The sequence below is a fragment of the Pituophis catenifer genome, unplaced genomic scaffold (genome assembly GCF_029215685.1).
Source record: "Pituophis catenifer annectens isolate HBS135680 unplaced genomic scaffold, rPitCat1.0.hap2 SCAF_16, whole genome shotgun sequence".
Taxonomy (NCBI): Eukaryota; Metazoa; Chordata; class Lepidosauria; order Squamata; family Colubridae; genus Pituophis; species Pituophis catenifer.
The window spans coordinates 15952698-15978943 of record NW_027256896.1 but is presented as its reverse complement, the minus strand read 5'-3'; the positions used below and the strand labels follow the sequence as shown (position 1 = coordinate 15978943).

The 26246-nt window shown below is 44.2% G+C and overlaps 1 protein-coding gene across 3 annotated transcripts in view; it reads right to left on the bottom strand.

Moving 5' to 3' along the window:
* EEF2K (eukaryotic elongation factor 2 kinase) overlaps positions 1-25734 on the bottom strand; it is a 40178-nt gene extending 14444 nt beyond the window's left edge. The window contains exons 1-13 of one of the 3 annotated variants that reach the window (XM_070955440.1): positions 20467-20858; positions 18487-18710; positions 17115-17409; positions 11455-11555; positions 7744-7804; positions 7010-7047; positions 6011-6182; positions 5173-5322; positions 4739-4871; positions 3194-3321; positions 2024-2225; positions 1134-1201; positions 233-310 (exon numbers count right to left, since the gene is read on the bottom strand). In XM_070955440.1, the coding sequence (XP_070811541.1) occupies positions 233-310; positions 1134-1201; positions 2024-2225; positions 3194-3321; positions 4739-4871; positions 5173-5322; positions 6011-6182; positions 7010-7047; positions 7744-7804; positions 11455-11555; positions 17115-17345 (1362 nt within the window). In that variant the 5' untranslated portion in view covers positions 17346-17409; positions 18487-18710; positions 20467-20858. Of the gene's footprint in view, positions 1-232; positions 311-1133; positions 1202-2023; positions 2226-3193; positions 3322-4738; positions 4872-5172; positions 5323-6010; positions 6183-7009; positions 7048-7743; positions 7805-11454; positions 11556-17114; positions 17410-18486; positions 18711-20466; positions 20859-25613 lie in introns of those variants that run through there. The other 2 variants (XM_070955439.1, XM_070955441.1) reach the window with 2 other exon arrangements.
* Positions 25735-26246: the final 512 nt, after the last annotated feature.

Genomic DNA, 26246 nt, shown 5'->3' with positions numbered 1-26246 from the left:
CTCCTGGCAGCTCTGCGCATGCATACACTGAGAACAGGCTCCAACTGTTCTTCTGCCCCACTGATGTCCGACTCCGAAGGCAGCTGACAACTTTCAGACGGCCCTGGCCCCATCTCTGCCTCCGACGCAGAGCCCTCATCAGAGCCTTCCCCAGACTCCAGGACTGGCCCATGTTCCTTCCCAACCTCCTCACTGTCTGCTACCAGCTCCACTGGCGGCCCACAACAATGACCTTTTCCCGGTGATCCATGTCTTCGTGATCACTCCTTTTCTCACTGGGGCATCCACTGTCCCCTCCATTTTCAGAATCCTAAGGATAAAAACAGGGGAGAAAAACAAGACTTTTCGGGTACCCTTATTTTATAGACGGAACTTCGTCGTTCTCTTAAGAGTCCTATCGAGTTGGGAACGGTATTATAAATCCTTGTGGGTTGAGATCCTCCAACCCAAATTAGGAAGCAGGATTTAAATCATGGGGGACCCAGCTCTGCCCTTCTAGATTATGATGGGAGATTTCGCCCAGTAATATCTGAAGGATGTGAAAGTTTCGTTTTCTTCCGTTGGGAAGGACCATCAAAGCAGCCCATCATTCTGGTCCACCTGGAGATGATGGAACTGGTCCTCCATGCATTGAGTAATGGAAACTCAAGAGGAGAGCAATATTTGAACTTCACAACGGAGAGAAAGGTCTGTCTTGATATCACACTGCAGTAGAGGTCTCCAAATTTGACATCTTTAAAGACTTGTGGACTTCAACTGGTTAAGCACGGTTAACTTCTAACAACTGGTTCACTTCCACTTAAACATGGCTGGCTGGGGAATTCTGGGAGTTGAAGTCCACAAGTCTTAAAGTTGCCAGTTTTGGAGACTCCTGTAAAGTTAGAGCATCTTAGGAGGTTAAAAAAACCCAGCTGATTTTTGTTTCCATCAACCCAATAGTTGCCTCTTCCAGGACCCTAAACCATGGCTTGTTTCAACCACCATTTTAATGAGCAAATTACAGTTTGTGTGGCTGACAAAAACCCTGCCTTATAAGCACCAGGGCCTCAATGTACGCATCACTCTAAACCCAACCCAAACTCTTCAGGGCCGAGCAAAATGTGCGAATCCAGGTAGGTCTACCAGGAACTTACCCGCTGATTATCAAGGCCTTCGTGGTCTTTGTGAACCAAATTGTCGACTTCATTAAAGACAGGCCAATCTAGGTTAAAACAAAGGATTTCGCTCTTTAAGCAAGGATGTCATGGAACAGTTGCAAGTCATCTTTTTTTTAGCACTGTCGTAACTTCAAACGGTCAGTAAATGATAGGTCATAAGTCCAGGACTACCAAGACAGCATTTTATTAATAAATATGTACAAATTTATGCTTAAGACCCTCTTGTTCCAGCAAGCCGGACTGGCCTATTACGAATTTTATTATGGGTGTATGTGTGTTTTAATTTGCGGGCCAATTTTATATATTGATTTTAATTTGGTTTTAAATTTTATAAATCTATGTGTTTTAATATGGCTGTGCACCGCCCTGAGTCCTTCGGGAGAAGGGTGGTATAGAAATCTAATAAACTTCAAACTTAAAAAAATGTTGATTGTGTATTTCAGTCAAGCTGGAGCGAATTACCTTACAGGTAAGTCCTCCACTTACAACACAATTGAGATCAGAATTTCTATTGCAAAGGCACTTGCTAAATGAGTCACACCTGATTTTATGACCTTTTTGCACCCTGGTTGTTAAGTGAACTATTGCAGTTTTTAAATGAATCATACAGTCGTTAAAAGCAAATCTGATTTTTCCCTGTTGACTTGGGAGCTTGTGAGAAACTGGCTGGGAAAGCTACAAATTGTGATCACGCGACACTCAACCGTCATGAGTACATGCCAGTTGCCAAGTGCCCAAATTCTTACCATGTAACCATGGGTTGCTACGACGGTCGTACAGGTAAGTCCTTGAGTTGCGACCGCCGAGTGCAAAATTTATGTTGTTAAGTGAAACATTTGTTAAAAAAACCACATCTGGGCACTTACGAAGGCCCTCCAACTTTTGGCTGTGAGGCGTGGCTGAAGACGGCGAGGAGGGCAAGGAGTCGAATGCCATGTCGCTCATGCTTTCATCCCCTGAGTTTTCGGAAAGACGGGAAAGGAGGGGGGGACGGCTGCCAGAGACGGTTCGCACCCGGCTACTGCCACACTTCTCTTCCGTACCCCGCACAACAGTCTGAGCCGATTCCTGGGCAGAGAAACACAAAACCTCAACCAGGAACTTCCTTCAACAAACACGTCTCTGCTGAAATGGGAGCAGGTCCTATTGCTGCCCGTTCAAAAGGGAGTGAAAATTTGATTTACCGTATTTTTCAGAGTATAAGACGCACCTTTCCCTCCCCTAAAAATTTGGGTACGTCTTATACACTGAATGTATAATGCCCACTCACTGGCCTCTGCCTCCCAGCAGTTTACCTCCTTGCAAATAAACAGCAAGAAGAAACAGCTCCTTTCAGCTTCAGCACAGCCTAATTAGCACAAGTTGATTGGATGGGCCTCCCGACTCTCAGCTGTTTTGCTCTCAGCTGTTTTGCGCGGGCCTCTGCTGCTTGCTGCAAGGAGGTAAATTGTTGGGAGCAGATTTTTTTTTCCTTGTGCTAATCAAGCTATGCTGAAAACGAAAATGAAAGTAAAGCAGGCTGTTTGCTGCAAGGAGGCAAAATTGCTGGGAGGCAGAGGCAGATTTCTTTTTCTTATTTGTCCTACCAAAAAAGGTAAGTGCGTCTTATAGTCCGGTGCGTCTTATACTCCGAAAAATACGATAGTTTCAACTTTTTTTAAAAAATTTGATTTATATGCCGCCCTTCTCCGGAGACTCAGGGCGGCTTACAATGCGTTAAGCAATAGCCTTCATACTTTTGTATATTTATACAAAGTCAGCTTATTGCCCCCACAAACTGGGTCCTCAATTTACCTATCTTAGAAAGGATGGAAGGCTGAGTCAACCTTGAGCCTGGGGAGATTCGAACATGCAGTAATTGCAGACAGCTGGTGTTAATCACAATGCTATCAGTCTTATAAATCAGTATCAGGAAAACTTATAATATAAGCCAAGTTTCAGTTCGAATAACGGTGGGTTCATGAACCAGACCGTCTTCACAAAATGGGCCCCCAGCAATTCCTTAGATTCAAAGCGCCTTTGCCGGCAATACTTACAAGTAGTTTGCTACTGCGAAATAAGGCGTCCTTCTCTTTGGAGGAGAGATCAAAAGGCATCAGCCTCATACTTTGACAAATCCGGTTGCAGGAGTGAGAATGGAAGAACAAGGCCATCCCTCGCACACCTGGGACAGGTAGAAAACCATCCAGAGAAAGAATGAGGAATCGTTTCGAGATGCAAAGCCTTACATGGAAGCCTAGCGATTTTTCTCAAAGTCAAGATCCATTCAGACAAATCAGCCATCAACAGACACATAGAGATTAACCACATGTACACATCATTTAAAGGAGGCAATTAAAAAAAAAAAGACTAGAAAACACCTTCTACAGCAACCAATTACCAGATAAGCAGGGATGAACACCAGACAAACAATCAAGAAGAAAACAATACCCTAATCAAGGAACTGCCAAGGAGAAAACCACACCCCTACCAACGTTGGCAGGGCAGGCTACTATATATAAACAGGGAGAAAACCCCACACCTCCTTGCACTGATGATGTTACCTAGGCAGATAATGAAACGTCTGCAAGCCAACAACCAAACTTAGAAGCACCAAGGACTCCACCACAGCATCGCAATACAGGTAGTCCTCAGGTAGTCCTCAACTTATGACCACAATTAAGCCCCAAATTTCTGTTGCTGAATGAGACATTTGTTAACTGAATTTTGCCCCATTCTCATCTGCACACTGGAACCACGTTTAAAGATTGTTCCTTCCAAGGATGGAAGCATCCCAATAGATCTCGGCTGAAGAGAATGTGATTAGGAAAATATTAGAACGTGCAGAAATGAACAGATTAACGCTTGCAATTAAAGAGAAAGAACAAACTGAATATTTATATGACATGGGAATTATTTTATCGATGGTTAGAGAATAAAACTGGAAATTGGCCACAAAAGGAGGAAATTAGTGAAATGTAGAAAATGTGTTAAGGTAGAGATATAAACAATATCATGATTGCTGCTATGGTGACTATTAGGATTATTACTATTAGGATTATTAGGATTATTATCATATTTTTATTAGAAGATATATAAAGAGGGGGGAAATGAACATATTTATTATGCCCAATATTACTATGGCAAGATCAGAAAATTATTATTAATGTAATGAATACTGTTGAAGATTTTGATGGTTATTGCACAGAGTGGTGTAGGGTTTCCTGCCTAAGCAGGGGGTTGGACTAGAAGACCTCCAAGGGCCCTTCCAACTATTCCATTCCATTCCATTCCATTCCATTCCATTCCATTCCATTCCATTCCTATTATTTCTATTTCTCCTATTTCTATTTCCTATTCTATTTCCCATTCCCATTCCCATTCCCATTCCCATTCCATTCCATTCCATTCTATTGATATTTGTACCCAGACGACAAACTGTTGAATGGAAGATGGAATGTTTATATTAAAATTTTTTTTAAAAAAATTAAAAAAGGATGGAAGTCTCTCAGAACTGAAGCTGATCCCTTCTCCAACATTCCCGAACCCCTGAAGAAGTTAAGTCACCCCAAAGGACAATTGATCGCTCTGTTTTTTTTTACCGAGATTCCCGTCCCCGAAATCCGTGCCGCTCTCGGTATGTATCTGAGGATCTGTGTATAGGTCTCCAACTCCTTGGATGTCCACAATGATCAGCTGGTGTCCGGAGCGTTCAAAGGTGAAATGACTGAAGGCCTGCAAGAGAACGGACGTAACTTCAAACGGTCACTAAATGAACTGTTGTAAGTCGAGGACTACCTGTATTTCCTGTTTTATTGTCTTTATTTGCTTCACTATTAGTGAATTGACTGGACAAGTCTGTGCAGTTCTCTTAGTGGGATTTCAATGGGCGGCCATTGAATGCTTCTTAGGGCTAAGAGAGAGTGGCTGGCACAAAGTCACCCCCGTTGGCTTCGTATCTCTAACCTTAACCTTACCAAATAGGCTCTTTAAGCTCATCCATCACCCACTGAATTGCCAGGGAAGAAAGTCCTACCTGCGGGGTCAGACGGATGTTGTCGTCTCGTACGAATCCCGAGTTCGAATTGTACTTGATATATTTCCCCTCAATGTAATGTTCCAGGTGGTAAAGAGGTCGCCCCGGTCTGTTCTTCATTTCAATTATGCAGGTCTGGACAATATCTACCTAAGGAAAAGAAAGAGGAAGAGAAATAACTGACAGAGAAGAGGGTTCAATAGTTCTCTCCAAGATTCTTTAACAGATTACCAGAGTTGGAAGGGACCTTGTAGGTCATCTAGTCCAACCCCCCGCCCAAGCAGGAGACCCTACACCATTTCTGACAGATGGCAGTCCAATCTCTTCTTGAAAGCCTCCAGTGATGAAGCTCCTTCAACTTCTGAAGGCAACTTCTGTTCCATGGGTTGACTGCTCTCTCAGTCAGGAAATTTCTCCTTATTTCTAGGTTGAATCTCTCCTTGTTCAGTTTCCATCCATGATTCCTTGTCTGGCCTTCGGGTGCCTTGGAAAATAGCTTGACCCCCTCCTCTCTGTGGCAGCCCCTCCAATATTGGAAGACTGCTATCCTGTCTCCCCTGGTCCTTCTCTTCACTAGACTAGCCGTGCCCAGTTCCTGCAACCGTTCATTGTATGTTTTAGCCTCCAGTCCCCTCATCATCTTGTTTGCTCTTCTCTGCACTTTTTCTAGAGTCTCCACATCATTTTTTATAGTGTGGTGACCAAAACTGGATGCTGTATTCTAGGTGTGGTCTTACTAAGACTTTGTAAGTGGTTTTAGTACCTCCCTTGGCCTTGATTGTATCCCTCTGTTAATGCAATTTAGGATTGCGATTTAGGATTCTGCGCGAGGACATACTTGCTTGGGGGGCTTATGGCGGTTATATTCTTCTCCCCATAACTTGGCCTCCATCTGCAGCCGCACATCCTCAAAATAGACGTCCCGGCTGACCGTCTCGATGTACCTCTTGGCCACGTAATTAAAGGCCCCCTTCCAATTCTGCATGTGGAGGAAATTGGTCAGCTTTTTCCTAAAAAAAGACCGAGAGAAACAAATGTCCAGTGAAGCTAGGATAGTAATAGCACTTAAGACTTGTATACCGCTTTATAGTGCTTTGCAGCCCTCTCTAAGCGGTTTATAGAGTCAGCATCTTGCCCCCAACAATCTGGGTCCTCGCTTTACCGACCTCGGAAGGGAGAGTCAACCTTGAGCAGGTCGGGATCGAACTCCTGGTATACGGGCAGAGTTAGCCTGCAATACTGTATTCTAACCACTAGGAAGGAAGGAAGGAAGGAAGGAAGGAAGGAAGGAAGGAAGGAAGGAAGGAAGGAAGGAAGGAAGGAAGGAAGGATAGCAAGAGCAAGAGCCGAGGTGGCACAGTGGTTAGAGTGCAGTACTGCAGCTACTTCAGCTGACTGCTAGTTCAGCAGATCAGCGGATCAAATCCCACCGGCTCAAGGTTGACTCAGCCTTCCATCCTTCCGAGGTGGGTAAAATGAGGACCCAGATTGTTGGGGGCGAGAGGCTGACTCTGTAAACTGCTTAGAGAGGGCTGTAAAAGCACTGCGAAGCGTCATATAAGTCTAAGTGCTATTGCTATATCCACCACTGTTTGTTCCATTTCATTTCTAATTTCACAAAGAGTAAGTGGGTGTCGATTTTCCGGGGTATTTTGCAACAGGTGAAAAGCTTTCGCTCCAGAAAGTGACTTATTGGCACTTTCATTCTTTCCTTGGCACCAGCTTTCTTATCTTGATTTAAACCTCAGGCATAAACTGAGATGAATTAAACCAAGAAAATGGAGCTTTTTTTTTTTTTTCAAACCACGGAGGTCTAGAAACAGCTGCACACACTTACGTCCGGAAGCATTCGCGCATCGCTCCTCGGCCAAAAGGCTGGAAAAACAAAACAGAGGTTATTACAGGTAGTCCTCGACTTAAGGCCATTCGCTTAGAGATCATTCAAAGTTACAATGGCACTGAAAAAAAGTGACTCATGACCATCCTCGCACTTATGACCGTCATCCCCATGGTCACATGACCGAAATTTGGGCGTCAGGCAACCAGTATCTATTTATTTATTTATTATTTATTTATTATGAGTTCGATTTATATGCCGCCCTTCTCCGGAGACTCAGGGCGGCTTACAATGCGTTAAGCAATAGCCTTCATACTTTTTGTATATACCTGCTTAGTAGGGCTTTCGGCCCCCCCAAGCGGTGTTCTTTTTTATACAAAGTCAGCTTATTGCCCCCACAATCCGGGTCCTCATTTTACCTACCTCGGAAGGATGGAAGGCTGAGTCAACCTTGAGCCTGGTGAGATTCGAACTTGCAGTAATTGCAGGCAGATGGCAGCTAAAAGCATTTTTTTCGGCCGAAGAAAAAATGCTGCACCACCAAGGCTCTTAAAAGGCTCTTTATGATGGTTGCAGAGTCCTGGGGGCAGGGGTCATATGAAGTCAACCTGCTAGCTTTGGATGAGCAAAGTGAATGGCAGAAGCTGGATTTGCTTAAGGACCATACGATTCATTCAATGACCATGGCGATTTGCTTAACAACCAGAGCCAAAAAAAAAGTCTGCACTTCTTACCTGCGCAGCCATTTTGATCAAGACCTCGTCTTCGATCCATTCTCCAGTAACGGCATTGTACCTGCCCAATTTAAAAGGAAGGAAATTGAAAAAGGACCGCCTTGTTAAAATGCAAAAAAGAGAGGAATATATTATATTCCATTGCGTGGTCCTGAATTGTTGCTTCTGATTGTTTTCACAGGTTGTTAACCACTCACGAGTTGCGCCTGCGAGGTGGACGACCCGATCAGCTGATTTCGTAAATGAATAAATAAATTTGGGACGTTGTGTGAAGCCACCACTGTGTCAATGCAGCTTTCTCCCACCCAAAGCACCCTATAAACCAGTGATGGCTAATCTTTTTGCCGTTGCGTGCCAAAAACGGGGAAAGCGCAGGGGGTGCGTGAACATGAGTGCCACACCCATAATTCAATGCGCCCTGCCCCCTCGTGCACCAAAGACAAATTCCTTGTGTGTCCAATCACACTTGGCCAATACAGAATTCTATTCTATTCCATTCCATTCCATTCCATTCCATTCCATTCCATTCCATTCCATTCTATTCTAATTTTCTATTCTATTCTCTATTCCATTCCTCTCTATTATTCTATTCTATTCTATTCTATTCTATTCTATTCTATTCTATTCTATTCTATTCTATTCTATTCTATTCTTCCATTCTTTCTATTTCATTCCACTCCACTCCACTCCACTCCACTCCACTCCACTCCTGTAAATTTAAGAGGATTAAGTAAGAAACTAGAATAGAATAGAATAACAGAGTTGGAAGGGACCTTGGAGGTCTTCTAGTCCAACCCCCTGCTTAGACAGGAAGCCCTACACCACTTCAGACAAATGTTATCCAACATCTTCTTAAAAATTTCCAGTGTTGGAGCATTTACAACTTCTGGTGGCAAGTTGTTCCACTGATGAATTGTTCTCACTGTCGGGAAATTTCTCCTTAGTTCTAAATTGCTTCTCTCCTTGATTAGTTTCCACCCATTGCTTCTTGTTCTACCATCAGGTGCTTTGGAGAATAGTTTGACTCCCACTTCTTTGTGGCCCAAACTAACCCAATTAGATGGGTTCACGCCACATACTTTAAGCAGTACAAATCAGTGTTTTTCAAACTTGGCAACTTTTAACTTTTTTTTTTCCATAAGGTGAAAAAGAAACGAAGGGGGGAAAAAAATCAAAACACGGCTTACATAAACCCCAGATCTTGTAAAGCAATCAATCAGCAACAACTAGCGAAGCCTTGAATAAATGCTTCCTTTCTGGAATGCAAGGAACACGAGAAAACCAGACAAGGAACACGAGAAAAACGTGTTTGTTTGCACTAGGGATTTTGCTCCGGTCAAAGGTTAGCCTGGTGCATGCACATTCTCCACGCTTCTCTTTGCTCCTTTGGGGGGTTTTTCGGGTTGGGGTGGGGCTAAACATAGCGTTCTGGCATTGCTAAATGTGATTGCACACACGAGGGAGAAAATAAAAAAAGTCCTATTTTGAGAGGAGCGCAGAGGCCAAACTAATAATAGCTTGGAAGAAAAATCCTTTCCAGGCATTTTTTCCCCTTATTTGAATACTTCCAAAGATCTGAGCGACTAGCTGGCTTATCTTCCAAGATTTGGGAGACAAAGAAAAGAAGGATCTAGGAATCGGGAGAAAAATTCTAAAGGTGTGACGAACAAGACAAGAATCGAGTCTATAAATTGTGCAACAGAACCTTTTTTTTTTTTTTAGCTTTTCAGAAATTAAATACAGGTGGTTCGTGACACAGGACTGTAGTGGAGCCAGCCCGTTGCAGTTGTATGTTGTGACGTTATAAAATGGATCGGTCACGTGACTGACCCAATTTTACGATCGTTTTTGGGGCAGCCATTAAGCAAACACAGCGGTCTTTAACCTGGTTTGCTATGGGAGTGGTTTTGCCCAAACCAAGAACTTTCATAAAGCTTTATTTTTTTATATAAAACTAGCTGATAACTCAGCGTTGCCCGGGTATTTAAGAACCAATTCCCCTTACCAGAGGGAGCCCCCTTGTGGAGTACTGTGAAGCCGTTACCATGGAAACTCCACTGTGCTGTACAGTAGAAGCCATTTTAAGGCACAACAGGCTGTATCTTAACAGAACTTGAATCCAAAACCCACACTATCACTGTCAAAAGTACTGTGATTTGATATAATTCATTCCTTTTCATTTCAGCGGCCCAGGCATTCCAGAGTTATGCTGGAACACACACACACACACACACAGGGGGGGGGTGTTAGGGGTGTCTTACTCCCACAGTATTTTTTTCCAGAGAGTAAGTCATCTGTGTACCAAGTTTGGTTGAAATTGCTCGAGGCGTTCCAGAATTATGCTGGAACATACACACATACACATATCCATTTTTATATATATAGATTACCCAATTACTGAGAAACAGGTTTAACCTTTTTATACAGATCAGAGTAAACCTTTACAGCTAGGCGTGACGGTCAGCTTGGATGCAACGATGCTGGCCTAGAATTTTCTTTCGGCGCCTTACGATTGGTTCTAGGTGCTGGGATATGTAGTTGAGCCATTTCTGGAGGGTGGCCAATTTTCAGTCCCTTTGACACCCACTCCCCGTTCACCCAGATTTTAAACATCACAGTTTAGATGTGTGTGTGTCATGAATAGAATAGAATAGAATAGAATAGAATAGAATAGAATAGAATAGAATAGAATAGAATAGAATAGAATAGAATAGAATAGAATAGAATAGAATATTGGAATATAGAACAGAACAGAACAAATATTGGAATGAAGAATGGAATCGATAATACACACAGGGCACTTGTGATATATGAATTGCACGCACACAGATACTGTCACAGACAAAAAATGATGCAAGCAGGAATGATTAAGAGTTAGGAGATAAGCACGAGAGACGTTCTCCGCTTCTGGATAATAATGGGATTAACTCCAATCCAGGCACCGATTAAGTAATAGGGAATGAAATGATAACCCGTTTTGCTAATTTGATTCTGGTATCCGTCATCTTCCTTTCAGCGGTTTTGTCTCCTTATCCAGTGGTAAAATCCAATTTTTTTTTTACTACCAGTTCTGTGGGCGTGGCTTGGTGGGTGTGGTGTGGCTTGGTGGGCATGGCAGGGGAAGGATACTGCAAAATCTCCATTCCCATCCCACTCCAGGGGAAGGATACTGCAAAATCTCCATTCCCATCCCACTCCAGGGGAAGGATACTGCAAAATCTCCATTTCCACCCCACTCCAGGGGAAGGATACTGCAAAATCCCCATTCCCTCCTCACTCCAGGGGAAGGAGACTGCAAAATCTCCATTCCTACCCCACTCCAGGGGAAGGAGACTGCAAAATCCCCATTCCCACCCCACTCCAGGGGATACTGCAAAATCTCCGTTTCCACTCCACTCCAGGGGAAGGATACTGCAAAAACTCCATTCCCTCCTCACCCCGCCAGCCGGTATTTGCCGGTTCTCCGAGCTACTCAAAATTTCCGCTACCGGTTCTCCAGAACCTGTCAGAACCTGCTGGATTTCACCCCTCTCCTGATCCCTTTTTCCCTTTCCAACAATATCACAACCTTAAAAAGTGGGAGAAGAGAAATGGCCAGGGACTGCTGATTTTAATAAAATTGTGATATATATTTTTTTTAAATGCACCAGAGAAGCAAAAGTAGACATTCTTCAACCTCAAATCTCAGGCGTGCAAGAAATATCGACCAACCTGTAGCGGGTAGCGTTTTCCATTTTGATGTCCTCCAGGTGAAATTCAGCCCAGGGGTCAGGCATATGCTTGGCTTTCTCAATCGCATGCTTCCATGCTTCCTGCAAAGGTCAAAACTTATCACATGAGTTATTTATAAAGTGCTTTCAGGCCATTTGAACTCTACAGAAAGTCCCCCTCGGATAAGATTCACCGGTCCTGATTCTGGGCTGGCAGTTAAGTTTCTGTGGTTTAGACTCAGATACAGGTAATCCTCGATTTACAACAGTTCGCTTCAAGGTGGATTTGATTTAAATCGAGTTGATTTAAATCATGATTTAAATCACTAGTAAAAAGGCTTGATTTAAACCAACTCGATTTAAATCATAATTTTTAAAGAGCGACTGTCATCTCTGCTACTCCTTTGACCCGCTGTTGACTCACCGATAGTCCCAGCGTTGCAGAATATACAGCCTCAGCTACATAACTAAGCTGCATTTCATGCTGAATAAACTAAATTGTTTATGTATCTTAAATAGAAAACTATCTTACGATAGATTTTTACCTCAAAAGTTTTTTATTAAAATAAATTCGATTTAAATCAAAAAAATCTGATTTAAATCAAAAAAATCTGATTTTTTTTTATTTTTTAAAAAAAAATCATTGATTTTTATCCACCCTGGTTCGCTTAACGACCATTCAAAGTTACCACAGCAGTGAAAAAAGTAACTTATGACCGTTTTTTCCACACTTATGGCCGTTGCAGCATCCCCCGTTATTTTTTGATGCTTGACAATGGATTCACATTTATGACAGTTGCTATGTCCTGGGGGTTGTGCGATTCCCTTTTATGACCTTCTGACAAGCAAAAAGTCAATGGGGGGGGGGGAAAAGCCGATTCACTTAACAACTGGGTGACTAATTTAACCACTGCAGTGATTAAAGTGAGGACCTAGATTGTTGGCAGACAATAGGCTGACTCTGTAAACCACTTAGAGAAGGCAGTCAAGCACTGTGAAGTGGTATATAAGTCTAAGTGCTCTTACTATTGGTATTAACTCAGCCTTCCATCCTTATAAGGTCGGTAAAGTGAGGACCCAGATTGTTGGGGTAAACAGGATGACTCTGTAAACCGCTTAGAGAAGGCTGTCAAGCACTGTGAAGCAGCATATAAATCTAAGCGCTATTGCTATTAATTCCATATTTATCTGCAATACCTGTTTTCCCCACTCTTTCGGGAAACAAAACAGAACGGTAAATATGTTCCTTCCGCTGGAATTTCGTTTGTCTATAAAAATGGATTGAATTATTCCTCCTTTCTCCGTTGTTTTACTGCTGATTCAGCTATTTCTGTTTTGCTCAAGAAAATACAGATATCAGTGGAGGAAGGGAGGGGCACTTTTAAACTTTCTTTTGCCAAACTCAGCCCTCGAGTTGGAAAAATACGTACTAAAAATGTTTAATGCAAATAGAAAGAATGCATGGGACAAAGAGGGGGTTAAGTGAGATCCAGATGTTGGGCAAAAAAAAAAAAAATCAAGACAGTGCCCACTAGTTATCCAATTAAACCCTCCCCTTTTTAAAATGCGTTTTGTAAGTAAAAAGGGCAGTTATGCAGTCATGGAGGCCATCTTGACTTTTTTGACCAAAACGCTGCACCTCTCTCCCTCTCACCGTCTTGCAAAGTTGAATCCTGACTCCCATTTGGCAGCTGGACTGTCCAAAGACTGCACAGAAGTACAATGATAAATGGGAGAAGAGATTAACTCGGTGCATTAAATCACATGCAAATGTTTTGTTTTTTTTGCTTACACAAAAAAATATATATATTTTTGTTTCTTCTACTTCTACTGAACTGGTTCTCTTCCAGCAAAAAGGCTTTATCTGTTGACCTCGCGCTTCTTTATTTAGTTCAGCAACTGGTGTTTTGTTTTGTTTTGAAAATAAATATACAGTGAAACTGGAACAGGCTTCTCGTGGCCAAACGAAACCACACCAACATCCCACAAGCATCACCGAAAAAGCAAAAGCTTTTAAAAACATAAAAGGCCCCAGAAGTGCACAGTGGCAAGAATTTAGGCACATGTTAGTACGAAAGAGGTTAAAAACATCACAACTTTAGAGCCATCGCTTTTCCAAGTCATTACAAAACGCCAGGATAGGAAAGCCAGTCTGGTGTAGCTGTTAAGATGCTGGTTTAGGAGATGGTGAATTCTAGTTCTGCGGTAGGCACAAAGCCAGCTGGGTGACTCTGGGCCAATCACCAGGAGACGGTGAATTCTAGCATGAAAGCTGGCTGGGTGACTTTGGGCCAGTCATCAGGAGACAGAGTTCTAGTCCCACCTGAGGCATGAAAGCCAGCTGGGTGACTCTGGGCCAATCACCAGGAGACGGTGAATTCTAGCATGAAAGCTGGCTGGGTGACTTTGGGCCAGTCACCAGGAGACGGTGAATTCTAGCATGAAAGCTGGCTGGGTGACTTTGGGCCAGTCATCAGGAGACAGAGAGTTCTAGTCCCATCTGAGGCATGAAAGCCACTGGGTGACTCTGGGCCAGTCACCAGGAGACGCTGAGTTCTAGCATGAAAGCTGGCTGGGTGACTTTGGGCCAGTCATCAGGAGACAGAGAGTTCTAGTCCCACCTGAGGCATGAAAGCCAGCTGGGTGACTCTGGGCCAGTCACCAGGAGACGGTGAGTTCTAGTTCCATCTAAGGCATGAAAGCCAGCTGGGTGACTTTGGTCCAATCACCAGGAGACAGAGAGTTCTAGTCCCACCTGAGGCATGAAAGCCAGCTGGGTGACTCTGGGCCAGTCACCAGGAGACGGTGAGTTCTAGTCCCATCTTAGTCACGAAAGCCAGCTGGGTGACTTTGGTCCAATCACCAGGAGACAGAGAGTTCTAGTCCCACCTGAGGCATGAAAGCCAGCTGGGTGACTTTGGGCCAGTCACCAGGAGACGGTAAGTTCTAGTCCCACCTTAGGCACGAAAGCCAGCTGGGTGACTTTGGTCCAATCACCAGGAGACGGTGAATTCTAGTTCTGCCTCAGCCATGAAAGCCAGCTGGGTGACCCTCTCTCTCTCTCTCTCTCTCAACCCCACCCACCTCACAAAGTTGTTGTTCTGGTGGGAAAAACAGGAGAAGGAAGGAATATTGTGTGTGTTTGCCGCCTTTAGTTATAAAAACAATAAAGGTGGGATATAAATAAATAAGAATAAGTTGCCGAAGGAAGTTTAAATGCCATGTTACTTTTATTTGAGATGATCCTCCTCTAAAGAGGCTGTCACATCCTGTTTTAGAAGTGTGGAATTCCATGTTGGCTTAAAAAAAGCCAAATCTGGGCTTTCAAAATGAGCTGGTTGGTGCCCCAATAAATGAGCAGCAAAAAGTCAAAAGGAAAAAGACGACAGAAAAAAGGAGTTTTGTTTCATTTCGATGTCAGTTTCAATTCAGGGAAATAAGCCTGGTTTGATATCTCTCTAATCATGTCCACCCTTCTGTCTTAGTTAGATATCCACCCAGTCACTGTAACGAGATGGGCTTTCATATATAAAATGGCTGAAATAAATAACTGGAAAAATTAAAAATGACAGTTGGGTAACAGCTTTGGGGAGAGAGTTCCCCAAAACTGGAGTGGATATAAAATGAAGATAATGTGAAATGCAAAACAGGCATTTATTAGTGTCTGATGGGGAACAGGAAGGGATTGGGGGGTTCACCTACCCGTCCATGGTCAGTCTGAACGTTGCCCTTAGGGGGATGCTGAATCCCATTCTGAAGGACACAGACAAGACACAATTACTGAACGACACAGCAAAACGAGACAAGCCAACATGGTTATTGCCGCTACACAAAAAGTCACCATGCCACTAGATTTCCACTTGCCCTTTCCCTCTTCTTCAAAATTCGACAGAGATATCGTCAAGACAGACCCTTTTACCTAACACTATGTACTTTTGTGTGAGGGACGCGATGGCCCAGGGGCAAAGACGCTGAGCTTGTCGATCGAAAGGTCAGCAGTTCAGCGGTTCGAATCCCTAGTGCCGTGTAACTGGGTGAGCTCCCGTGACTTGTCCCGGCTTCTGCCAACCTAGCAGTTCGAAAGCAGGTAAAAAATAAAAGTAGAAAAATAGGGACCACTTTTGGTGGGAAGGGAACAGCGTTCCGTGCGCCTTTGGCGTTGAGTCATGCCGGCCACATGACCACGGAGACGTCTTCGGAGAGCGCTGGCTCTTCGGCTTTGAAACGGAGATGAGCATTGCCCCCTAGAGTCGGGAACGACTAGCACATAGGCGCGAGGGGAACCTTTACCTTTGTACCTTTGCAAAAAAAAAAAAACCAAAATATTCAGGAGCATCAGCTGATCCTGCTCGGACAAACATTTGAAAGCTTTCATGTCTGGCCAGCTCACCTGTACGCTTCAGTTTGCAATTTTATGTGCAAAAGATTTCTAATTAAATCACCCAGTAGTTGTATTTTTTTTTTTTAAAGACAGTTGACTTTTTTTTTTGTATACATGTACAGTTATGTCATCCGTCACAAGATATAAGTGATTCTGGACGGCGTACAGCAAAAAAAAGTTTAAAACAACAAACAGGTCAATTAGCCCAATGTAATGCGGAATAACAGGATTGGAAGGGACTTTGGGAGGTCTTCTAGTCCAACCCCCTGCTGGAGCAAGAGACCCTGTATCATTTCAGACAAATGGTTGTCCAATCTCTTCTAAAAAAAACTCCATGTTGGAGCCCCCACAATTTCTGGAGGCAAGTTGTTCCACAGATTAGTTGTTTTAATTGTCAAGAAATTTCTCCTTGGTTCCAGGTTGCTTCTCTCCCTGATTAGTTTCCACCCGTTGCTTCTTGTCCTGCCTTCTGGTGGCTTTGGAAAATAGCTTGACCCCCTCTTCTTTGGGGCAGCCCCTCAAATCTTGGGAAACTGCTACCCTGTTTCCCCCCAAATAAGACATCCCCTGATAATAAACCCAATCGGGCTTTTGAGCGCATGGCAAGAAGGCCAAGCGGGTGAAGTTTCCGAAAGATGCCCTAATTAATTCATGAGCCGTGAGCCGAACTTCAAAAGAAATACAGTCATTTATTAGGAGCGCCATTTTGGCAATATTCGGATGCAATTAGAACTAATCCTAGGTAGATTAACGTTCCCCTATGACCCTGTCTCTCCCTTCCTCTCTCTGGCCATGTCATAAATCACATTCTCCAATTAACCACTTTGGCTGGCTGTGAAATCCAACACCCTCCTTCTGATTGCGGTCAGGAAGAATGTATGGAATGCACTTCAGTTAGGGAAATCAATCAGCTCTATCAGTTCTCCCTCCCTCCTGCTCATGGCAACTTGAAAGCTTTGCAAGTTGACAAAGCGCTTATTTCAGGGTTCAAAAAAAAAAAATATAAGACAGGGTCTTATTTTCGGGGAAACACGGTATATTTCTTCAAACTTTGTAAGAAAACCACTGGATATGTTGGCCATAGAATAAACTATTGAGAAAGCAGACTGGAAGGGCAAACTTGTCCAAAGTTTAAGGGCAACTATGCTAAAGCAGAAAAATATCCCAATTACACATATTGGCAGAATTAGTGACATGCAGCCAAAGCAGACAAGAGAGCTCATTGCTGGAGAGAGAGAGAGAGAAAAAAAAAAACAAATTACAAAGAGGCTAAAACTTACCCTAACATGGAAGGAATTCCTGGGAGAAGAGTTGGAGGAATAACCCTCATTTTTGACCAGGTTGCTGTAATAGTTATGAACTTTGTCCCCAGCTGGGTCATCTGTAATCGGACAGATGTAATAATTCTCCTCCTCGTCGCTCTCCGCCTCGTGGCAATTCCCACAACCTGGTTTGTTTAGCGTGGTGTTGTCCAGGTATTCCATGTGAAAGATCAGGTCTTCGTCCGCCATATTGGGAGTATATGGACCTCGCTCGGTGGGCTGCTGGGGGAGCCAGTATTACAGGCTGGAGAAACTAGGGAAGGAAATCAAGAGGAAAAAAAAATGAATAATCAGGATTGTGGGGGCAGAAACCAGGATTGGCTGGGTTGCAGGACAAAGTTATAAATCATGATTTACACGAGGGGGATCCTGTCAGTTCCGACAACTGCTGAGAGAGATGGATCAAGGATTCCACAAATGCAAAAACAAAGACTATGCTAGTTTGGATCCATGAGCTAACCCAGTTAATGTCTCGATTCCGGGTAGTCCTCGGCTTATGACCATTCGCTTAGTGACCATTCCAAATTACAACAGCACCGAAAAGAGTGACTTCATCCCAAATTTCACAAGGCGCCATAGTGGCGCCGTGGTTAGAATGCAGTATTGCAGGCTGATTCTGCCCACCGCCAGGAGTTTGATACCAACCGGCTCAAGGTTGACTCAGTCTTCCATCCTTCCGAGGTCGCTAAAATGAGGACCCAGATTGTTGGGGGGACAATAGGCTGACTCTGTAAATCGCTTAGACGGCTTGACAGCGCTATATAAGTCTAAGCGCTATTGCTATGATGACCGTTGTATCATCCCTGCGATCACATGATCAAAATCGAGACATTTGGCAAATCACTCATATTTATGACCGTTGCGATGTCCCGGGGTCATGTGATCACCGTCTGCAACCTTGCAGTGCCCCTTGCATTGATGGGACCACTCCATTTGCCATTCGCTGTATTGGAATCCGCAAAATTTCTATCCCTGAATTGCAGGGACAATGCTTTTCGGATAACACAACGTTTCCCTCTGCTGCGCAAGAGGCATAACCCTTGCCCCGCGCGGAAAGCTGCATTACGACGCTAAAACAGCCGTAAACATCGTAGTGCAAGTCTAAGCTTGCCATCTCCACCTTGGTGACGTGCACAATTGCGAGAGAAGCAAAATACTAACAGGTTTAACTAAACCAGCCAGCCTTGGCACGCTGGATAAACCAGACACAATTAAAATCTGAAGAGGGTATGATAGCAGTGTTCCAATATCTCAGGGGCTGCCCCAAAAAAGAGGGAGTCAAGCTATTCTCCAAAGCACCAAAATGAACTGTTGTTAAGTCGAGAACTACCTGTGCTCTTGTTTTTTCCAGATGCTTCAAGTTTTATCTCCAGGAGCAGCAAACGTTAGGCAGGGAAATAATGTGGGTTCTGCAGGGAACATGCTGTTCCTTTCCTTCTTATGGAGATCCATGCGCCGGTGCCAAGTGGGCAGATTTTTCAAAGCAACGACTGGCTCTCTGCCAACTTGAGATCCCTACCCAGCCAATCAGGCGAGGAGGCTGCAGCTTCTTCCCTTCACGGTGCCAAGAGACAGACAAAGAGCTCTTAACAAATCTCTTGGCCACTCATACGGCTGTCCCAGGCACGGGATTGACCCGAGAAATCCTTTTCTATGTTTGTTTGTTTTTTTTTAAACCCCTTTTATCTGTTGGAAGAGAAGTGCTCCTTTGCGAGACATGAACCTTCCTTGAGAAGGAGAAGTTGGTTCAGAAACAGTCGTGGGGCTGTTTCCGGAAAAAGGGGATCGCTCAGTGGTCTACTTTTCCTTCTACATGTTTCCTCGCATTCTGCCATTCCCTTGGCTTGATCTATTTGTGTGTGTGTATGTGTAGGGAAACCCTTGGGAGGTTTTCCAGGTATTGAAGCCAAGGAGTGATGGAAACCCATAACCAAATATATATATTTATATTATACACAACTGTCAGCAATCCTTCGCTCCACAAGGAAGCTGGGAAATACCACCAGGAAAACCTTCAAGGTATTCTGACCAAAGCTTCCTGAGACAGGAACAATCACACGCTTAGTCCCCAAACCCCCAAAATGTGTCCCAAGCAGTTTGTGAACAGTCCGACAGAAATCTGCCACAGTCTTTCGGGATAAGGCTGATAAGCACCCACCTTTATCTCCCTTGAAACACTGCCAAACACCTAATTGCTAATTAGCTTTGCAAGGCCAAAACGGAGCTTCAGAGTTTAATCCGACCAGAACGAACAAAGTTGCTTCCTGCAAAGGCTCATGTGCCTTTGCTCCTCCTTTATGTCTTATGGGAGGAGCCAATCATCTCCAAGCCTTACTCCCGAGTCGCCCCTTTTGTCTTAACTGTTCTTGCCTTCTGGCAGCTCTGCGCATAGGCGCACTGGAAACAGGCTCCCCCTGTTCCTCTGCCTCGCTGACGTCAGTCTCTGGAGGCAGCACATAACTCGCAGATGGCCCTCTCTCTGCCTCAGACGCAGAGCCTTCCCCAGACTCCAGGACTGGCCCATGTTCCTCCCCAACTTCCTCACTGTCCGACTCTGTTGCCAGCTCTGGAGGCCATTGGGGGACCACAACACAAGGCCTCTGAGAGCAAGGTAGAAAAACAGAAGGGTTTTGGGGGTTTTTTTGAAGGAAATTGAGAAAGTGCATCTCGTCTCAGACAAAATGTTTCGGAGGCTTCAAACAACTTCTCTGCAATGATTTTGATGAAAACTGGCAAAACTGCAGCTGTAGCAAACCCCTATTGCAGCAGCCACTTTACGATTGGGGTTTAACAGATTTGCAGAGTTGGAAGGGACTTTGTAGGTCATCTAGTCCAACCCACTCCCCCCCCAAGCAGGAGACCCTACACCATTTCTGACAGATGGCTGTCTAGTCTCTTCTTGAAAGCTTCCAGGGATGAAGCTCCCACAACTTCTGGTGTTCATTTAATGACCACTGCAAATACAGGTTGTAAAATCAGGTCCGTCTCTTGGTCTGATTTATGATGGCCATGATTTATAATTGTGATGGGCGGTCTCCGTTAGAGTCGTAAGTCAAGGACTACCTGTAGAAACTGAGCCCAGAGCGATGGTTCACCCGAAGATCAGACCGTCCCTTAATCACAGAGGGACTAAGGACAAATGCACTTTGTCTATTTACTAAAGGTGTGAATTCAAGAATCTGACCTCCCTCATTCTTCCCATCTGATGCAAAAGGGCCCTTTTAACAGCCTCATAACTTTATCCTGCCTCCAATACCAGCCAAACAAATAGATTCACTCTGCGCTGAAATTAGCAATAAATTATATTTACCCCTTTTTTACCAGGGCCTTCCTTTTTCTGCCCTGGATTGTGCTGAAATGTTATTTTAGAGGCCCTAAAATAAAAAAGGAAGGAAGGAAGGAAGGAAGGAAGGAAGGAAGGAAGGAAGGAAGGAAGGAAGGAAGGAAAAAACAAAATTACTGGTATTGTACCCCAAACCCTATTTTGGAAATATCTTCAACGCAAAACCCTCCATGTCCAAAGAATTCATGCAACAAACTTTCTTAGGCAGCTGGATCTTAAACATCCTTCCTTCTTTTCCTTCCTCCATTCCTCCCTCCTATCTCTCCTTCTCTCTCTCTCTCTCTTTCAGCTATCTGAATTCTTTCATCTTTTCCCTTCCTTCCTTCCTCTCTTCTTTCCTTCCTTCCTCCTTTCTTTTCCTTTTCTCCCTCCCACCTCTCTCCCTCTCTCTCAGCTATCTGAATTCTTTCATCCTTTCCCTTCCTTCCTTCCTCCCTTCTCTCCTTTCCTTCCTTCCTCCTTTTCCTTCCTTTCTCCTTCCCACTTTTCTCTCTTTCAGCTATCTGAATTCTTTCTTTTCCCTTCCTTCCTCTTTCCTTCCTTCCTTTTTCCTTCCTTCCTTTCTCCCTCTCTCCCCACCTCTTTCAGCTATCTGAATTATTTCATGCTTTCCCTTCATTCCTTCCTTCCTTCTTCTTTCCTTCCTCCTTTTCCTTTCTTTCTCCCTCCCACCTTTCTCTCTCTCTTTCAGCGATCTGAATTCTTTCATCCTTTCCCTTCTTTCCTCTCTTCTTTCCTTCCTTCCTTCCTTTCTTTTCCTTCCTTTCTCCCTCCCTCCCACCTCTCTCTCTTTCACCGATCTGAATTCTTTCATCCTTTCCCTTCCTTCCTTCCTCTTTTCTTCCTTCCTCCTTCTTTTCCTTCCTTTCTCCCTCCCACCTCTTTCTCTGTGTGTGTGTGTGCTATCTGAATTCTTTCATTCCCTTCCTCCCTCCCTCCCTCCCTTCTTTCCTCCCTTCCTCCTTTTCCTTCCTTCCTTTCTCCCTCCCACCTCTTTCTCTCTGTGTGTGTGTGCTATCTGAATTCTTTCATTCCCTTCCTCCCTCCCTTCTTCCTTTTCCTTCCTTCCTTTCTCCCTCCCACCTCTCTCAGCTATCTGAATTCTTTTATCCTTTCCCTTCCTTCCTTTTCTTCCTTCCTCCCTACCACCTTTCTCTCTCTCTCTCTCTCTCCTATCTGAATTCTTTCATTCCCTCCCTCCCTCTTTCCTCCCTTCCTTCCTTTCTCCCTCCCACCTCTTTCTCTCTCTGTGTGTGTGCTATCTGAATTCTTTCATTCCCTCCCTCCCTCCCTTCTTTCCTCCCTTCCTCCTTTTCCTTCCTTCCTTTCTCCCTCCCACCTCTCTCAGCTATCTGAATTCTTTCATCCTTTCCCTTCCTTCCTTCCTCTTTTCTTCCTTCCTCCCTACCACCTCTTTCTCTCTCTCTCTGCTATCTGAATTCTTTCATTCCCTCCCTCCTTCTTTCCTCCCTTCCTCCTTTTCCTCCCTTCCTTTCTCCCTCCCACCTCTCTCCCTCTCTCTCAGCTATCTGAATTCTTTCATCCTTTCCCTTCCTTCCTTCCTTCCTCCAAGCCTTGCGAAGCTATAAGCCGACTGGGTACGACACGTCAACACAGCTGAGCGGAGTGCTATTTTTGCTACACTACAGATGAATTGCCACACATGCACACACAAGCTTCCAGTGCGGCCAAGGGGTGATTTACATAACATTTTACACCCCCGAGCAACACAGACGGTTGGCTGCACACGGCTGACTTCGCTCCACCCTCCCCCAAACCCTCCCTCCGTCATGCCGAAATCCAAGAAACACATGAGCCGATCCGAAGGCAGATCTGCTGATCGAGTTACATCCGGATATGAGATCACCTTTTTTTTTTTTTGCTTGTTAAAAACTAACCTTTCATTTTAAGGTATTATTTTCCAAACTTGGCAGCTTGATGATGAGTGGACTTCAACTCCCAGAATTCCCCAGCAAGCATAAGCTGGCTGGGAAACCCTGGGAATTAAAAATCCATCCATCTTCAACCTGTCAAGGTTAAGAAATGATGATCTACCGTGTTTCCCCAAAAATACAACCGGGTCTTATAATTAATTTTTGCTCCAAAAGATGCATTAGGGCTTATTTTCTGGTTAGGTCTTATTTTGAGGGGGAAATACGGTACTAAATGCATCCATCTGGCTAATAATCTTAACTGGGGCTTATTTTGGGGGTAGGACTTATAATGCAAGCATCCTGAAAAATCATGCTAGGACTTATTTTCTGGTTGGGTCTTATTTTCGGGGAAACAGGGTATGATTTAAGTTTGCATTTCCCAACTGGGTCTTTTTTCTTTCTTTTTTTTCCCAGATTTACAGACCACTTCCCAGAATTCTCGGCAATGCTGACTAGAGAATTCTGGGAGTTGAAGTCCACACATCTTTTAAGCCTGGAAAATGGAGGGCAACTTCCTAATTTATACCCTTCCTTTGCAAGAACTGGGGATCGACTAAATATAGCCAACATTGTATGTCTTTAGGAGCAAATGTAGAAAAAAAAAATTTCCAACATACTTGGGGTCATATTTATTCCAGGTGGAGCTTAGATTAAGTTCTGAAGAGTAGCACCCCTTGAGAATCAGTTTAGGGGTGTGGCATTTCTCCAATAATAATTTAAAATTGTGCAGATCACACGTGACGTTCTCTAAAGACGCTGTCTCAACTTGTTTTCAAAGAGGCAATTTAATTCAGGGTTAAGAACAAAGCCCTCATCATCCATGTACCACCCCAGACGCAATTGGGGTTACCGCTTACGGTAAAAAAAACCAAATTATATTCAATTTTTAATTTAACGGGAAGGGCGCTCAGTTTATACCATTTGAAGGGCGCTTTCGGATGTGTCAAAATAATAACTCCTCGCCTGCAGCACTTTCAGATAAAAAGTAGTTTCGCGCAGCCAACAAAACCTGCTTTCGAAAAAAATTATTGCAACTTATTTAAACGGCGCGGCCGATAGAAAGAAGCTGTATAATTCACACGCAGCACAGGCTGAAATAACAGAGTATTTGTACGTGAATTGGAGCATGCAACTTTGGTCAATAAAGATAAAGATCCATCTGGAAAAAACAGACCCAGAGGCTAGGATAACAAAAAAATGTGAATTTTGCAAGACATTCTCAAGACTACTGAAGACTATTTAAGAGTGTTTTTTACACTGGTACAAAACTAAGACAATTGTTAAGATGTTAAGATGCGTTTTTACAGTTTTCCATTACATTCTCAAGACTATTTAAGAGTCTTTTTACATTGGGTGTAAAAGCGAGACTACTAAAGAGATATTAAGAATTGTTTTTATGGCGTTATGTCAAAGTCTCAAGACTATTGAAGAGTCATTTACATTCCGTGTAAAATTAAGACTATTAGGAAATATTAAGGATTGTTTTTATGGTTGCATGTCAAGACTATTTAAGAGTCTTTTGCACTGGGTATAAAAATCGATATTCAGATTTGTTTTAAGGGCTGTACATCATCAGAAGTCAGAGTTTTGACAGTGGGGTGGCCATATTAAATCTTTAAATAAGCAAAGGTTGATGGCATCACAGCTGCTTTGATCCAAGGGTCCCGAGAAGGACCTCACAAGCAAGTTCTGCTCCTTTCTCTCCTCAGAATACAACAGCCATAACTAACCGCATACACTGAACCGCCTGTTGTATAGAGAGCTCAAGTAAGCGATCCCAGCTGTACAGAAGAGAAGCAAAGAGAGAAACTGGCTAGAAACCGACCATTTTTTCCGTAAATGACTAAATTATCATTCGTAAAATTGACAACTTTGGGGTTTTTTTTTTTAAATGGCAATCATAGGTACCAGCTTCAAATAATTTACAGAAGTCCTTCCGACCACTTGCAGGCCGTACATCCATATTTATCTGCATAAAGAACTTCTCCTTTCAATAAATTGAATCCGAATTGCAACTCAAACCTATTTAAAAGGCCTGATTTCTATACACAACAAACATTTATACAACATAAATGTTTGTTGTGTATATGTTACGTATGTCTTTTTTAATATTTATATTCAATAAAAACTATTTTAAAATAAAAGGCCTGATTTCTTTGGTGAATGTGGCAAATTCATTCAGGAGAAAATTGCACCCCGACAACTCAACAACCACAAATTCAAAGCAAACTCACCCCATTATAATGACATCTCCCAAAGCAGAAAATACGTTGCATTAGCTGGGAGCAAAATGCAACCTATTAAAAAAAGCTGCAACTCTAGATTTGGGATTAGCGCCTAAACCCCAAATCAAGGCCTTCCCAAAATGGTTTGAGGTTCTCATGCTCCTGTCAGCATCCCTTTTCCAGGCGGGCTGGGGATGATGGGAGCCGGAGTCCTTCCCAAGCTAAAGCTCGTTTTTCTCTTCCCTAAAATAAAAAGCTGCTTTGAATCTCTTTCCTCCACTTGTTTTTTTTTTCCTCTTTTTCAAATTAACACAATCATTTGGGGCAGGGGGGGTTCCCCTTTTTTTAATGCTGCAACCTCTCCTGTCTGCCCCCCTCCCCAAGCAAATCTCCCAGGCCCCCAACCCCAAAGCAGGAAGATAAAGACTTCTCCAACCAAGTTAAGGGGTGACTGAAAAAGCTATCCTCCCCTCCCAGGGCAAAAAGTCTTGAATGCTGACCCCCCCCCATCTCTTCCTCTCCCCACTCCCCAAAGATCTCCCCCTCTCTTCTCTGCACACCCACAACCCCCCTCCCAATTTCAGAGTGGGGAAAAAAGTAGAATTCAGAATCAAGGGGGGGCACTGGCTTTCTGCCCCTCCCTGGCCAATGCTAGAGGGAGGGGGGGAGTTGGGGGGGGCAAGGGATGTGGGAAAGGGAGGGGGCTGCATTCCCACGACCCCCTCTCTCCCTCCCTATCTGCAGAAGCATGCAGGTGGGGAGGGGGTTGCATTCCCACGACCCCCCCCTCTTCCAAACACACACACACACACACATTCTTTGCACCCACTCCTGTCCTTCCCCGGGGATTGGAAAGCCCCCCACCCAGGGAGATTGTGGGGCACCCAGGGTCGTGGGAACGCCACGCAGGCTCTTTTTTTTGCAGAAAGCCGTGCACGGGTGTTATTCGGCTTACCTGGCCACGGAGGGGGGGGAAAAAGGGAAGGAAGCCGGGTGCAAAAAAAAAAAGCCCCCGCGACGACGGCTGCAAGAAAGCGGGCAACCCCACGCGCGACGCCTCTCCTCTCGCCTTCCCCGGGGAGTGGAGCTCGCGCCTGCCCAGCCAGCCAAGGAGGCAGGACCGACCCGTTTGCAAGGCGGGGCTCCGGGCAAAAGCTGCCCCACCCCACGCCTTGCAAAAGGCTGCCTTTCCAGCATTGCAATGGCAATTCCCCCCAGCCCGGGGCGCGTTCCCACGACACGCGTCTCCCACCCGGCTGGTTGAACCTCCCGTGAACCGTCTGGGCCTTTCTTTAGCAAAAGCTAGGGTTAGGGTTAGGGTAAAATGAGGACCCAGATTGTTGGGGGGCAATAGGCTGACTCTGTAAACCGCTTAGAGAGGGCTGTGAAGCACTGTAAAGCGGCGTATAAGTCTAAGTGCTATTGCAAGTCCTTCCTTCCTTCCTTCCTTCCTTCCTTCCTTCCTTCCTTCCTTCCTTCCTTCCTTCCTTCCTTCCTTCCTTCCTTCTTTCTTTCTTTCTTTCTTTCTTTCTTTCTTTCTTTCTTTCTTTCTTTCTTTTCTTTCTTTCTTTCTTTCTTTCTTCCTTCC